We start from the raw sequence: 16,074 nt of genomic DNA on the forward strand, positions 1-16,074 counted from the left end.
TTGAACACAGAACAGTGGCCCAGGCCTGATGCACAAAAATCTTGGTAGGGTATCCTGTCATCACCATAATTATAAATATATCCTTTCATTTCCATTTTAGAGTATATTCTCCAATAGTGACAAAATGGTAAGTAAATTCTGTTTATTTTCTGCTATTGCTTTCTTTCATATTCTTCTTTAATCTGAACCAATCACCCCTCTTATCTTTATTCTGCTGGTTGGAAAGTCAGTGTTTTGCAAGAATGGTTTGGTTCATGGTTTCCTGTCTTCCAGGCTCTCCCTTACCATCAACCTGTCTCTGGTGGACTCCATGCTGGGATGTCTGTATATGTGCAAGGCACGGTGCCCAAAGACAGCAAGAGGTAACGTTCTTTTGGGGGCTCACGGGAAGGGCAAGAGGCTAGCTTATTCAAAACAATAGTAAAAAGGTGTTTATGTTATTAAGGGTAGTTTATATCAGCGGTCACCAACTGGTGGTCTGTGGGCCACTGGTGGTCCGCGAGAAAATTTTGGTGGTCCACAGAAAAATTATTTGCATTTTTTATATTGCACTAAATCAGGCGTCCTCAAACTACGGCCCCTGGGCTGAATACATGCAATGAACGTTTGTGTTGCTGCAGAAAGTCTCCTCCTTCAGGGTCTTCTTGTGTGGATCGGAGGGGGGCAGAAATTCTGACTTGGGATCTGCTTCAGCCTCCTGGTGTGGGGCTTTGGGCGAAGTCTGGAGGGAAGTGCTGCGGGTGGCAAAGAGCCGGAGGGCCTCGTTCCAGTAGGACTGCATTATGGCCTGGAACTGGCTGATCATCTCAGCCCTCTGAGCCTCTAGGCACTGATACCTGACCTTGTACTCCGCAGGTATTCCCCCTGCTTGGAAAGCCTATGCTCCTAGTCCTCAATGAGGTACTTTTGCTGAGCCTCCTTCTCGGTCAGATCCAATTTGAACTGAGCTGTTTTGCCAACTCTTTCTCATGGTGGCTGCTTAGCTCCAACAATTGCTTCCTGTTGCGGCCCTAAGGAGCCCGGGTGGGGAGGCGAGGAGTGACTGGGTGGGGAGGGGCAAGTAGAGGCCGGTGAGGCACCCCTCGATGTGAGTGACATCGAGTTGACCACGCCCACGCAGTCACATGACCACCTAGCCACGCCCACCCAGCAAGTCATTAGGCAGATCATATTAGTGGTCCGTGGGATTTATAATTATGAATTTAGTGGTCCCTCAAGTCCAAAAGGTTGGTGACCCCTGGTTTATATAATCCAAAAAAGGGATGTGGTGGCTCAGTGGCTAAGATGCTGAGCTTGTCGATCGAAAGTTCGGCAGTTCGAATCCCTAGTGCCACGTAACAGGGTGAGCTCCCATTACTGGTCCCAGCTTCTGCCAACCTAGCAGTTCGAAAGCAGGTAAAAAAGGCAAGTAGAAAAATAGAGATCACCTTTGGCGGGAAGGTAACAGTGTTCCATGCACCTTTGCCGTTTAGTCATGCTGGCCACATAACCACGGAGACGTCTTCGGACAGCATTGGCTCTTCGGCTTTGAAATGGAGAAATAGCACCGCCCCCTAGAGTCGGGAACGACTAGCACATATGTGTGAAGGGAACCTTTATCTTTATATACCGTATTTTTCGGAGTATAGGATACACCTTTTTCCCCCCTAAAAGGGGGTGAAAATTTGGGTGCGTCTTATACACCAAATGTAACTCTCTGGCCCCCACCCTCTGGCCTCTGCCTCCCAGCAATTTACCTCCTTGCAGCAAGCAGCAAGAAGAAACAGCCCATTTCAGCTTCAGCACAGCCTAATTAGCACAAGTTGATTGTCCGTTGGATTGGCCTTCCGACTCTCAGCTGTTTCAGGCTGCAGGGATTGCCATTGCCTATTGCTGCGCGGGCCTCTGCTGCTTGCTGCAAAGAGGTAAATTGCTGGGAGCAGATTTTTTTTTCTTGTGCTAATCAAGCTATGCTGAAAACAAAAATGAAAGTAAAGCAGGCTGCTTGCTGTTTGCTGCAACGAGGCAACATTGCTGGGAGGCAGAGGCAGATTTCTTTTTCCTGTTTTCCTCACCAAAAAAGGTAGGTGCGTCTTATAGTCCGGAGCGTCTTTTACTCCAAAAAATACGGTAATCCCAAATTTATGCCAAAATTAAAACCTTTCTTAACTCTTTGGGCAGTTCCACTTCCTGCTTCTTCCAACTCCAACTAAGCCATGAGGACTAGGAACATGATTCTCCTCTTCAAGCAAAAACTCAGCAATCTAGCTTTAGGGCAAAGGAGAAGGGGCAGGGGCATAATTCTCCTCTGATATTCCTGCACCTCCTGTTTAATTTTCCTCTTCTTTTTTCCTCACTCGCTTCCAGATTCCGGGTGGACTTTGCCCGTAGCCAGGGAAAACAGGCCGACATTCTCCTGCACATGAGTCCTCGCATTAATGAGGAGAAAATTATGCTTGCCACGTTTCTGAATAGGAGGTGGGGAAATGGAGAGATACACAAGATGTCCTTGCAAAAGAGCGAGCATTTCGAGATGATCTTCTTTGTCAATGGGGCTGGTTACCAGGTTGGTACACCTGACAGAGGCTCCTTTGGGACTCCAGGTGCCTCTTTGTTTCCCCCAACAGAATTTACCATTTGTCTGGAATGAACCACGAACAATAGTAACTTCCCCAACTTGACATCTTCCAGATAGGGTTTAAGTGATGTAAAGGTAATCCTTATTTAATAACTACAACTGGGACCAGCAATTTAGTCATTAAGTGAAGTGCTTGCTAAGTGAATCCGTGACTGTGTTTATGAATCGGACCTCGGCTTTTCTTTGCTTTATAGTTCTGTGAAGGTTGTAAATGCTGGGATTGGTTGCAAAGTTACTATTTTATCATTGCAAGCAGTCACTAAAGGAGGAGCTAAATGGAAAATATTTTGACCCAGGAGGCAAAAAGTGTACAGTAGAACCTCTGGTCATGGACGCTTCTGATCATGACCAAATCGAGTTTTTTTAATCTGGTCACGAACACATACTCGGGTGGCGATCAAACACAGCCGCGGCCGATTTCTCCTTCTGCACCATTTTTTTTGTAAGCACCAAAGAACAGTGACCTTATGTGGCCACTGCATTAATCTTGCATTAATTTTGATTAGGTTCGGATCACGACCAAATCGGGTTACAACCAAAGTTATGGAATGAATTATGGTCGTGACCAGAGTTCTACTGTATTGGTGAAATAAACGCCTCTCCATTTTTACATGTATACAAATCCTTTCAGTTTGCCCTCTGACAGATCCTGGTGAACGGGAGCCTCTTATGCACCTTCAAGCACAAAATGCACCCACAACGTGTGCGGGACATTCGTGTGGATGGAGAACTGAAGCTTCAATTTCTGACTGTGATGGGAGGACAAATGATGGGCAACTTGGTAAGTGTTTCATAAGAGAGTGTTTCAGTGCTACTAAGAGGCTGAACAATTTACAGTGAACAAAGAAATGTAAACAAAGGAGTGGTGTGATGGCCTAAAGGCAGAGCTCTCATCTTACAATCAGGAGGCTGTGAGTTCGAACCTAGGTAGAGGTAGATATTTCTCTCTCTGAGCATATTGAGAATATATCTGCTGAACAAAATTCTGCATTGGCAACAGGAAGGGCATCCGGCCATTAAAAAAGATGTGAAGGTCAGAAGTGGATGGTTGAGCATCCTCAATCATCCCGCCTCATCCACAGAGTCTTGCATGGGTCCAGTAGGTGGCTCAGCAGCTAAGACACTGAACTTGTCGATCAGGCAGTTCGGCAGTCCGAATCCCTAGTACAGGTCTCCTGCGTGAGCAAGGGGTTGGACTAGATGACCTCCAAGGTCCCTTCCAACTCTGTTACTGTTACTAATCAACCAAAATGGATTCCTCTGCGCCAGGAGCTTGGTCAGTTGTAATCTTTCAGGGAAAGGTTGTGCAAACTGCCAAACAAATTCAGTAAATCACTGGTTTGATTCATTGTTTTCTGTCTTCCAGGCTCTCCCTTACTATCATTCTGTCCCTGGTGGACTCCAACCTGGGACGTCTGTATATATGCAAGGCATAGTGCGCAAAAATGCCAAAAGGTAACGTTCCTTTGGGGGCTCACAGGAAAGGGGAAAATACTACCTTGCTCAAAACAATCGTAATAAGATTATTATGCTTTTAAGGGCAGTTTGTAAAATGCAAATTCTCTGCTAGGAGTAAATCCTTTCTTAATTCTTCGGATAGTTCTACTTCCTGCTTCTTCCAGCTCTAACTAAGCCATGTGGGCTAGGAACTTGATTTTTTTTTCCTCAAGCAAAACCCCAGCATTCTACAGATTCTAACTTCAGGGCAAAGGAGAAGGTGGGGGGAACAGCGAGAACTCTACTCTGAGATTCCCGAATCTCCTATTTGAGTTTCTTCTCTCTCTTCCAGATTCCAGGTGGACTTTACCTGTAGCAAGCGTAAGACGGCTGACATTCCCTTCCATTTCAACCCTCGCTTTGAATATGAGAAATTTGTGCTCAACTCGTTTCAGGCCAGTAGGTGGGGCGATGAAAAAAGTTGCAAGATGCTCTTGCAGAAGGGCGAGTATTTCGAGGTCATCTTCGTAGTCACAGAGGCCGAATACCAGGTTGGTACCCATAAATAAATAAACAAAATAAATAATTTTATTTATATACATGAGAAGAGCTCCTTTGGGCCTGCAGGGGCCTCTTCGTTTCACCCCCCCAGGTTTCATCCTTTGCCTGGAATGAACCATGAATGTATTTAATACCGACTTTCCCAACTCAATAACTTCCAGAAAGGGTTAATAGTAATGTACAGGTAGTCCTTGTTTAGCGACAACTGAGGCCAGCATCTTTTTCATTACATGATGCAGTCACTAAGTGAAACAATGATTGTATTTATCATAAGACTTCAGCTTTTTTATGTTTTGCAATCCTGTGAAGGTTGTAAATGCTAGGATTGGTCACAATTTACTATGTCATCCCTGTCAGTAGGGGGTTTCAAAACCCGTCGCTACCGGTTCGCTCGTGGGTGCGCACTTGCTTGCGCATGCGACGTTTCTCTGCATGCACAGAAGCATCTGGGTGGGTGGGCGGAGCCTCCCGCCACTGTCGCTACCAGTTTGCCCGATCCGGGGTGAACCGGTAGCAACCTACCACTGATCCCTGTCCTGACTGCAAACAGTCATTAAATGAGGACTACCCGTAGCTGAAGGGAAAACATTTTGATTCAGGGGAAAAACGGTTATACTGGCCTCTGCGTATTTATATGTACATATTTTGACCTTTTTGTGTCCTTCTATATCCATTCAGCTTTGGGGGAGAGATGTGTTCCTGGCAAGAATAAACAGGTTTTTTTTTTTCTGGAAAAAAAAATTTATGAATGATCCCAATTGAAACTTGATCCCTCTGACAGATAATCGTGAACAAGAAGCCCGTTTGCAGCTTCCAGCACAGAATGCCACCAGAAAGAGTGCAAGGCATTGAGGTTGAGGGAGACCTGGAGCTGCAATCCCTAACCATGATGGGAGGCTCAGTAATGGAGAACACAGTAAGTGTTTGTTACGGGCCAGTCGGGACCTCCTGATTTATTTATTTATTTATTATTTTATTATAAAATATCTCCGAAAGGAGAAGGGCGGTATAGAAATCTGAAAAATAAATAAATAAATAAATAAATAAATAAATAAATAAATAAATAAATAAATAAATAAATAAATAAATAAATAAATAAATAAATAAATAAATAAATAAATAAATAAATTTATATACCGTCCTACTCCCGAAGGACTCAGGGCGGTGAACAGTCAAAAAATAAAACACATAGATTACAAAATTTAAAAGACAGTATAAAACCACATTAAATAATTTGGCCCGGGACAAATTAAAAACACCCCCAATGGTTAAGACAAATTTAAAATTTACAATTTAGAAAGGGAAAGTTAGGCCAGGCCAGCCTGTTGAAATAGAAAGGTCTTGAGGGCGCGGCGGAAGGTGCGTAGATCCGGGATCCTCCATATCTCGGGGGGGAACTCATTCCAGATAGCAGGTGCCCCCACAGAGAAGGCTCTCCCCCTGGGGGCCACCAGTCGACACTGTTTGGCTGACGGCACCCGGAGGAGTCCCTCTCTATGAGAGCGTACTGGCTGGTGAGAGGCTACTGGTGGCAGCAGGCGGTCCCGTAAATATCCAGGTCCTAAGCCATGGAGCGCTCTAAAGGTGGTAACCAAAACCTTGAAGCACACCCGGAAGACCACCGGGAGCCAGTGCAGCTTGCACAGGAGAGGTGTTACATGGGAATGCCACGTCGCTCCCATAACCACCCGTGCGGCCGCACTCTGCACCAGTTGGAGCCTCTGGGTGCTCCTCAAGGGAAGCCCCATGTAGAGAGCATTACGGTAGTACTGATCTTGATCTCTCTTTGGAAAATGATTCTGGGCTGATTCCATCCCCAAGTGGCTACTTCCTCTGTCTCCCCTCCAGTCATACATCTTTCCTGGCGCCTAAGAATCGCTGCCCCTCGGGTGGTCCTCAGTGCTCTTGGCTTACGGACTCATAATGGCTGGTTTGAAAGTCGAAGTTGTGTTTTGTAATAAAGTCACTGAGTTTGGTTCATCATTTTCTGTTTTCCAGACTCTCCCTTATTATCAACATGTCCCTGGTGGACTCCATCCGAGGATGTATGTATATATGCAAGGCGCAGTGCCCGAACCCAGCAACAGGTAACATGCTTTTGGGGGCTCGCAGGAAGGACAAGAGGCTACTTTACTCAGAACAGTTGTAAGATTTTTAGGTTGTTAAGGAAAGTTTACATAATCCCATTTCTATGGCAATATTAAAGCCTTTCTTAATTCTTCAGAAAGTTCCGCTTCCTGCTTCTTCAAACTCCAATTAAGCCATGAGGGCTAGAAACTTGATTCTTCTCTTCAAGCAAAAATGCAGGAACCTACAGATTCTAGCTTCAGGGCAAAGAAAAGAAAAAAAGAAAAAGAAAAAGGGAGCGGGTCAGAATTGTACTCTGAGACTTCTATACCTCTCATTTAATTTTCCTCTTCATTTTCTCCCCTCTCTCTTGCAGCTCCTGGGTGAACTTCAATGTGGACTTTGCATGTGGCCAGCATAAGGGAGCTGATGTTCTCTTCCACTTCAACCCTCACTTTAATGGGGGCAACGTTGTTCTCAACACACTTCAGGCTGGCAGGTGGGGAAAGGAAGAGAAACACCAGAATCCCTTCCGAAGGGGCGAGCATTTTGAGGCCATCTTCATGGTCACTGAGGCTGGATACCAGGTTGGTACATGTGACAGAGGCTCCTTTGGGACTGCAGGGACCTCTTTGTTTCCCCCTCAGAATTCACCCTTTGCCTGGAATGGGCCACAAATATATTTAATGTCAACCTTCCCAACTTGATATCTTCCAGTTAGGGTTTAAGTGATGTTCAGGTTGTCCTCGTTTAGTGGCAACTGTGGTCATCATCTTTGTCATTAAGTAATGCAGTTGCTAAGTGAAACTGTGATCGTGTTTATGATCAGAGTTCAGCTTTTTTTGCTCTACAGTCCTGTGAAAGTTGTAAATGCCAAAACTCGTCACAAAATTACTATTTCAGCACTATCCTAACCGCAGACAGTCACTAAATGAGGATGACCTGCTGTTGAAGGGAAAACAATTTGGTTCAGGGGAAATAAAATGGGTATCAGTGATGAAATAAAGGCCTCTCCCTTTTTAAATGTACATTTTGACTCTTTTGACCTCTTCTATGGCCACCCTGCTCAGCTTTGGGGTGGGATGTGTTTTTGACAAGAACTTCCTGCGAAGAAAATGGATGATCCTAACTGAGACTTGATCTCTTTGGCTTTGCCCTCTGACAGATCCTGGTGAACGGGAACCACTTATGCAGCTTCAGGCACAGAATGCCACCAGAAAGTGTGCACAGCATCTGTGCCAATGGAGACCTGAAGCTGCAATCTCTGATGGTGATGAGAGAACCAACGATGGGGAACATGGTAAGTATTTGTTATGGGAAAATTGGCATCTCCTGATCCTTGATCTCTCTTTGGCAATTGATTCTGAGCTGATTCAATTGCCAGACTACCGCTTTCTCTTCCTCCCCTCCAGTTGCTCTTCTTGTACACCTTTCTTGCCCCTTAAGAATGGCTGCCCCTTTTGCATGCTAGCAAAGATAACCATCCAAGACAGTGGTGAAATCTGAACCGGTTTGCCAATGTATGCTATGTCCCCGCATGCGCAGTGCATGCCAAACATGCACTGCATGCATGTAGATGCATGTCAAACGTGTGCTGCACACGCATGCACAGTGCACACCAAAAGGAGGCTTGGGAAGGTAAGTAGAGCAACAAAGAGGGGGGCATCAGCTGTGCCGCACGATTTAGATTCACTAGATTTCCTGCTTTCTCGCAATTTTAAATCGTGGGGCATAGCTGATCATCAGAAATATCGGTTCAGAGGAACTACTGAACTACTTAAACTACTGGTTCGTGTGAACCGGTGTGAACTGGTAGCCTTTCACCACTGATCCAAGGGTGATACTAGGACCAAACACTGAAAAGAGAGCCAATTTATCCCAGGCCAAGATCCTGTGCTTCCCCCTTGCAGATGTCCATAAAGTAGAATTACTCAACCTGGCAATTTTAAGATGTGGGGCCTCAACTTCCCAGAATGGCTTAGCAGGCACCGACACATCCATTCCTTATTAGTAAAGGGGGAATGCCAGAGGTGCGTAGTGGCTGAATCTCTTCAGTCTCATCATTAGAAGTTTGTTGTTTTCTGCACTGCAAAGCCAGACTCTGAGACATGGGATGATAACCCATGAGAGAAAAGAAAATATTTGTCACTTGTTTCTGAACAATAAATTGGTCAAACTTCCCACATTTCTTTGGGGTTTGATTCTCCTCCTTTTGAACATAATTCCTCCCACCAGAAATGCGCAGAAAAAGGCAAACTCTCGCTTGGTCTCACCAGCCTGTCCCTCACACTTGCAAAGTTTCTTCTTTCCTTAGAAGCTCCTCCAGTGCACGAAGAGATCTGATAAGAGGCTGGCAATCCAGCCAGTCTTGCTCAATCCAATGATCACCCATAGAGTTAAAACAGAACCGGTCCATGGCTGCACTTCTGGTGCTTCCTTCACATCCTCCTTCCCCTGCCTCATTGGGGGGATTAATCCTTAGCAGAGACCCTCTCAGGAGATCTTCATTTGACTCAGAAGCCACATGGAAAGGCTGATACAAGACAGGAATGGTGGTTGGCTGGCTGGAAAGTCAGAGTTCTGTTTTGCAATAAAGTCCTTGGTTTGGTTCATCATTTTCTGTTTTCCAGGCTCTCCCTTACCATCATTCTGTCCCTGGTGGACTCCGTCCTGGGATGGCTGTGTACTTGCAGGGCACAGTGCTCAAACCCATCAAAAGGTAACATGCTTTTAGGGGCTCACAGGAGAGGAAGATGCTATCTGACTAAAAACAAAGAATAGTGATAAGATTATTATGTTCTAAGGGTAGATTATATAATCCCAATCCTTTGCCAAGATTAATTCTTTTGATTGTTCCACTTCCTGCTTCTTTCAACTCCAGCTAAACCATGAGGGCTAGGAACTTGATTCTTCTCTTCAAGCAAAATACGAGTATCGTACATATTTTTAGCTTCAGGGCAAAGGAGAAAGAAGGGCCAAACCTGTGCTGTTTCTGCACCCCCCATTTAATTTTCCTTTTCTTTTTTCCTCTCTCTCTTCCAGTTTCTGGGTGACCTTCCAGGTGGAGTTTGCTTGTGGCCAGCATAAGGAGGCTGACATTCCCTTCCACTTGAAGCCTCGGTTTATTGTGGACAAAGTTTTGCTCAACACATTTCAGTCTGGCAAGTGGGGAAAGGAAAAGAAATACAAGAATCCCTTCCGAAAGGGCGAGCCTTTTGAGATCATCTTCGTTGTCACCGAGGCGGAATACCAGGTTGGTATGCATGAGAGCATCTCCTTTTCGACTGCAGATGCCTGTTCGTTTCCCCCTTGAAAACATTTCGCTTCTAATCCAAGAAGCTTTTTCAGTTCCTTCTGCAGAACTGAAGAAGCTACTCAACAGTAACAGAGTTGGAAGGGACTTTGGAGGTCATCTAGTCCAACCCCCTGCTCACGCAGGAGACCTGTACTAGGGATCCAAACCACCGAACTGCCGACCTTTCTGATCGACAAGCACAGTGTTTTAGCACTGAGCCACCTAGTCAGGCTTCTTGGATGAGAAGCGAAATGTTTCCCAGGAAAAACAAGGAAGCCTTTTAGTTGCCTTTTGAAAAAGCACCTTTGGGACAGCCATGACCTGGATGACTGAAAATCTCCATAGACATTTATCTGTAATGAACCACAAATGTATTTTCCAGCTAGATATCTTCCATATAGGGTTTAAGTGATGTACAGGTAATCCTTGTTTTGCAACAACTGGCACCAGCAACATAATCATTAAGTGATGGGGTTGTTAAGTGAAGCCATGACTTTTTTGATCAGACTTCAGCTTTTATTTTTTCTGCAATCCCTGTGAAGGTTGTAAAGGATTGGTTGCAAAGTTACTATTTTATCGCTGTCCTAACTGCAAATAGTTACTAAATGGGGAGGACCTGTAGCTGAAGAGAAAGCATTTTGGTCCAGCCGGGAGAAAACGCATATTGGTGAAATAAAGGCCTCTCCCTTTTTACATGTACATATTTTGACTTTTTTGACCCCTTGTATGGACACTCTGCTCAGCTGTGGGATGGGATGTGTTCCTGGCAGAAATAAACAGTTCCCCTCCGCCCCACCCCCCGCCCCTACAAACAAGATTGATGATCCCAACTGAGACTTGATCCCTCTGGTTTTACCCTCTGACAGATCCTGGTGAACGGGAGCCTCTTCTGTACCTACAAGCACATAATTCCACCACAAGGCATACAGGTCATCAGTGCCAGTGGACACCTGGAGCTGCAGTCTCTGATTGTGATGGGAAGACCAGTGATGGAGAACACAGTAAGTGTTTGCTATCCACAAATCATCACCTCCTGACCCTTGATCTTTCTTTGGGAATTGATTTTGGGTTGCTTCAATCTCCAGGTTGCCACTTTCTCTTTCTCCCCTGCAGTCGCTCTTCTCATAAAACTTTCTTCACCCCTAAGAATGGCTGCCCTTCTTGATTTACGATTCTGCTTGCTATAAAAAATAACTATCTGAGGGTGATACCTGGACAGACAACTGAATAAGGGGCAAATTTACCGGATCTTCCCCTTGCGAATGTCCATAAAGCAGAGTTACTCAACCTGGCAATTTTAAGAAGTCTGCCCTCAATTTAGGAGATGCCCATGCATCCTTATTAACAAAGGGGAACTCCAGAGAGTGTGTAGTTGCTGAACGCGGCAACCTGCCTTTTCAGTCACAAGATTAGAAGTCTATCACATGTGTTTTCTCAACTGAAAAGCCAGATTCTGAGGTGATAACCTTCTGTGAACCGTTCACAAAAAAGTGGTTGGGCCAAGGCCACGGTGGACTATTTGATGGTGCAAATACCTTTCTATGTTTAAGGTGACAATTCCCAATTGAGTCTTATGTGTTGAGTTCAGTTGCTTGTCCTGATTGCGGACACAGACAAAGATAATGAGAGAGAGAGAGAAAGAGGGAGTTTCTTGGGCGATAGTCAGTTTACCGTGATGCTGAACAATTTATGGTGAACAAAGCAATGTAAACAAACTGTACAGTTGGCTTCATGAATAGGAGAATGCCGAAGAATTGTCCAGAAGTTCCAGAAGTTTCAGAGCCAGATCAAAGTAGTCAACCAGTCCAAAATTCAAAAGTCCAAACAGCAGAATCCACACACACACGTGACATGAGCCAGATGCCAGACATGGTTCCCAGCACAGGGAACAGAGGCAGATCAAGCCTCTTCCATTTGCTTGTTACTCATTAGAAGGTCTACCACTTTGCTTGGTGAGTAACCTAATAGCCTTTCTCTGTTCTGCTTTCTTTTCGGTTAAGCTTGTGTCCTCCATTCACACAATAGAATGATTCTCCACAAGCTAAGATACCTCTCCAAAACTAACCCAGATTAAAACTAACCAAGTCGGGCAATCATGAAGGCTTCAAGTGACCTAGTTTATGTGCCACACAAACTCAGCAACTGTTGTCTTCCTATCCTTTAGGGCCATATGAATCCTTCATATGGGACACCACAAAATCTCAGAAGGAAAAAATGGGGGGCAGCAGGCAAGGACATCCAGGGCTAGGGATTTTAGGAGGAAAACATGGAGTTTGTAACAGCCTCTTTGGATTTCTCTCCCACCAGATGATGACAAACCCTGCCTTCTACTCCCCAGTAAGTATCAAGAAACTTGTTAACCGGGCCTGTCACTCCGGCTTAATTTGTGCTTTGGTTCACTCAGCCTCTAAAGATGACACAGAAAGGGAAAAAAGGGATCAATCAATGGAATATTTAAGGGAAAATTAGTTTCTTTATGGCTGAGGAGGGGGTTAATATTTAACCCTTTCCCCCCTATTAAAATCTGCCCTCTTCTAGCAGCCATAAGAGCCACACAGTCAGAAGGAGGTTAAGCATAACCTGGATTCTTGCCTATTTCAGCCGGTGCCCTACACAGGCAATATCCCTGGAGGTCTGGGAGCCAACAAGACCATCACAATGCGAGGATCTATTCCGAAGAATGCTACCAGGTCTTGGGTCTCTCCTTTTTTTTGCATGCATTTTGGGATTTAGGCAGAGGAATGGAATTGTAACCACTGGGCATAGCTGCCTTTCCACAGTCAGGGCCACAGTTCTTACCTTGCTAGCATCTCCTTGGCATCACACATTTCAGTCCAACTTTCCCTCTGCTCACAAGTACATCAGGACTCCGGTTTGGCTTTGCACAGCAAAATGCCAGTGTTAGGGCCCCTTTCCTGGTTCATCTCCTTTCTCTGATTCCCATCTCCGGCTTTGCGGAGAAGTGAGCACTCCACAAAGCCAGAGCTGCAAATGCTGCAACAATGGTGCCCACACATGTCTGCCAGACATGTGGCAAAACATTCCGTGCCCGTATAGGCCTTACCAACCACCTGCGGACACACCGTGGACAGCCCACAACCTGTTAGATGTCAAGGTCCTCTTTGAACACAATGGACGAACATCATCTTCTCTGCACATCCAAAAGCTAAGTCCAGAGGACGTGAAGGGGAGTGGCAGCACAATTCTACACAGAATAAACACAGGTTGTGGAGCTCATTGCCACAAGAAGAAGCAAGGGCTATTAGCTCAGAGCAGGTTTCCCCAAAGTGGGGAATCAGAAATTTGATGAAAGGATTGACGAGTTGAAGAGTTTGGGGGAACTCTGGTTTAGGAGGTGGATTTAAAGAATGAGTAAGACTTGATCCATCCATCCAAGATCAGCTGTTCTTCATTAGAATACTATTCACTGCTAGACTGCTGCTGAATATGTTTTTTAAAAAAAATATGTTTGTCTGATTTATAGCTCTCTGAGAATTGGTTTGATTGTGTCAGGATGTTAAGTGCAATGAATTAATACCTAAAATGCTAAATAGCACTTACACATTCAGCAGCAGTCTACCAATAAATAATATTTGCAAAGAGAAACAAGAGCTGTTTTTTTTCCCTTTAGCCTTCACCAAGGAAGCATCTAGCGTGCAGGGAGGTTTCAGACTTCCTATTATTTATTCCAAAGGCTTACTTTTTTCTCTCTTTCTAAGATTTGAAATCAGTCTTATGGCTGGCCAAGAACTTGCTCTAAACATTAATCCACGTATGCAGCCATGGAGATGTGTGGCACGCAACAGTTTACTGAATAACCAATGGGGAACTGAGGAACACAACCTGCCCTTTAATCCTTTCCAACCTGGGAAGCACTTTGAGGTCAGTTTTTCTCTGATTTTAGGAGGGAGGAGTGTCTGCAGGGAGGAGGTCAAAAAAGTCAAAAGGGCAGCCACTGCTGTTCAATTGATGTATCGCTTCTCTTTTAATAACTTTGCTGGATTCCAGCAAAGAGCTTGGGTAGCTGGCTGATGAGAAGGCAGGCAGGCAGTCGGAAGTGGAGAGAAGATCCAGCTGGTGTCTTCCAGAGGTGTAAGACTCCATCTCCCATAATTCCCAGCTAACACAGCTTTGAGGAATTGAAATCTGAACCTCTGGATTTTATTTAAGTAGCATATTGCATCTACAGAGGTCATTCAATCACTGATGTACAAACATACATTTAAATAAAACATTAGCATCAGTGGTGGGTTGCCCCCGGTTCGGTCAGGGTGTGAGTCGTCCCTGAAGATTTTCCTCACTCTTCTAGGAGGACCAGAGGTGTTCCAGATGTGCTGATTTGCAACACTAACCTCCTTCCTGTCTTCCCAGCTCTCGATCCGTTGTGACAACCACAAGTTCAAGGTTTATACCAACGGACATCACTTGTTCGACTTCACCTATCGCTATGTCCCTATCAAAAACATCGAAACTATCAAGATCACAGGAAATGTGACCCTTTTCTACATCAAGTACTAAGCAACGGAGGGGAGGGGGGAGACACACCAATATCAACATAGACCCTTCTTCTCTCTTCTCAGTCTGCCAGAATCCTACTGAATTTGAGGGGGTCTACAAGCTTCAATCAATCAATCAATCAATCAATCAATCAATCAGAGACTTGAAAACAATCAAAAACATTAAGCAGCATTTTCAATAAAGCATCTTGATCTAGCAGTGCAACAGGACTATTTTTCTGCCTAAATTTGATTTGTAGATGACATAAAGCATTTTTTTTAAAGTTAGTGCCTTCCAGTTATGTGGGAACAATGTTTCTCAAACTTGACAACTTTAAGATGTGTGGATTTTAAACCCCAGAAATTCCACCCCCCCCTTTTTTTTATTTTTAATGCTAACACCTTTCCACCTTGCAATTGTCCATGCGTTCAATTCCTAGTAGAGGTTTAAATCCCATTTAATAATAAATGGCTACCATATGTCTGAAGACAGTATGAATCTGAAGTGCCTGCTGATGGTCAATGCAACTCTTCTTTGGTTTTATCATTTTCTGTGGAGAGCTTTGAGGGAACATTTTCCTCTTTCTTCCTAGCCAGAAGATACAAGTGGAGAGATTAGATATGCTTGGCTTTTAAAAAAAAAATTGCACCAAAATTGCCACTTGAGGAAGATCAGCCTTCTTCCAATGCTTTGTAGATATGGAGTGAGTTACCTCAGTCAGGCAAAACTTTAAATAAGGTGATCAACTGTGATTCCGTTCTTGGCTGATTAATTATTTTTACCTGACTCACCTCAGAACCAGGATTGCATTCAAGGTACAGTTAAAATAGCAGGGTGAGGTGTTAAATGTTAGAAAAGGATCAGGCAGATTTAGGTCATAGGCACTTCAGCCATGTGTCCAAAGATGCTTTTTTAAGAGGCAACTGGACTTTCTGGTTTTGCTATGAAGACGTTTCGCTTCTCATCCAATTGCGCTTCTCTGAGGGCTAAAGAAGCTTTTTGGATGAAAAGCGAAATATATTCAAAGAAAAACGAGGAAGCATTTATTTATTTATTTATTTGTTTGTTTTGTCAAGCGTGTATAAGATAACAGATAAATGTATAAACATGATTATGAATACATGAAATGGATATGAATAAAAGAAAACATTGGGACATAGATGGTAGGCACGCTGGTGCTCTTATACACGCCCCTTACAGACCTCTTAGGAATGGGGTGAGGTCAACAGTAGACAGTCTAAGGTTAAAGTTGTGGGTGTTTGGGGAAGAAACCACAGAGTCAGGTAGTGCATTCTAGGCATTGACCACTCTGTTGCTGAAGTCGTATTTTCTGCAATCGAGTTTGGAGCGGTTTACCTTGAGTTTGTATCTATTGTGTGCTCATGTGTTGTTGTGGTTGAAGCTGAAGTAGTCATTGACAGGTAGGACGTTGTAGCAGATAATTTTGTGTACTACACTTAGGTCAGACCAAAGACGGCGAAGTTCTAAGTTGTCTAAGCCTAACATTTCAAGCCTGGTGGCATAAGGTATTCTGTTGTGAGCAGAGGAGTGGAGGACTCTTTTTGTGAAATATCTCTGGACTCACTCAATTGTATTAATG

General features: G+C 44.3%; 1 protein-coding gene across 1 annotated transcript; it reads left to right on the forward strand.

Moving 5' to 3' along the window:
- Positions 1-318: 318 nt before the first annotated feature.
- Positions 319-14,495, forward strand: LOC139321318 (galectin-6-like). Its single transcript, XM_070949989.1, has 13 exons — positions 319-362; positions 4,407-4,605; positions 5,397-5,531; positions 6,614-6,702; positions 7,059-7,269; positions 7,848-7,982; positions 9,313-9,401; positions 9,725-9,935; positions 10,844-10,978; positions 12,285-12,314; positions 12,579-12,667; positions 13,697-13,859; positions 14,349-14,495. Exons 1-13 carry the CDS (start codon positions 319-321, stop codon positions 14,493-14,495), a joined length of 1,677 nt encoding a protein of 558 aa, XP_070806090.1.
- The last annotated feature ends 1,579 nt before the right edge of the window (positions 14,496-16,074 follow it).

The sequence above is a fragment of the Pituophis catenifer genome, unplaced genomic scaffold (genome assembly GCF_029215685.1).
Source record: "Pituophis catenifer annectens isolate HBS135680 unplaced genomic scaffold, rPitCat1.0.hap2 SCAF_9, whole genome shotgun sequence".
NCBI lineage: Eukaryota > Metazoa > Chordata > Lepidosauria > Squamata > Colubridae > Pituophis > Pituophis catenifer.

Bases quoted from the DNA above. Each gene is read 5' to 3' on its own strand.
- LOC139321318 (XM_070949989.1), top strand. From the start codon at position 319: ATGTCTGTATATGTGCAAGGCACGGTGCCCAAAGACAGCAAGAG. The intron at 5,532-6,613 runs GTAAGTGTTTGT...TCTGTTTTCCAG, and splicing joins GCTCAGTAATGGAGAACACA to ACTCTCCCTTATTATCAACA. The intron at 13,860-14,348 runs GTCAGTTTTTCT...CTGTCTTCCCAG, and splicing joins AACCTGGGAAGCACTTTGAG to CTCTCGATCCGTTGTGACAA.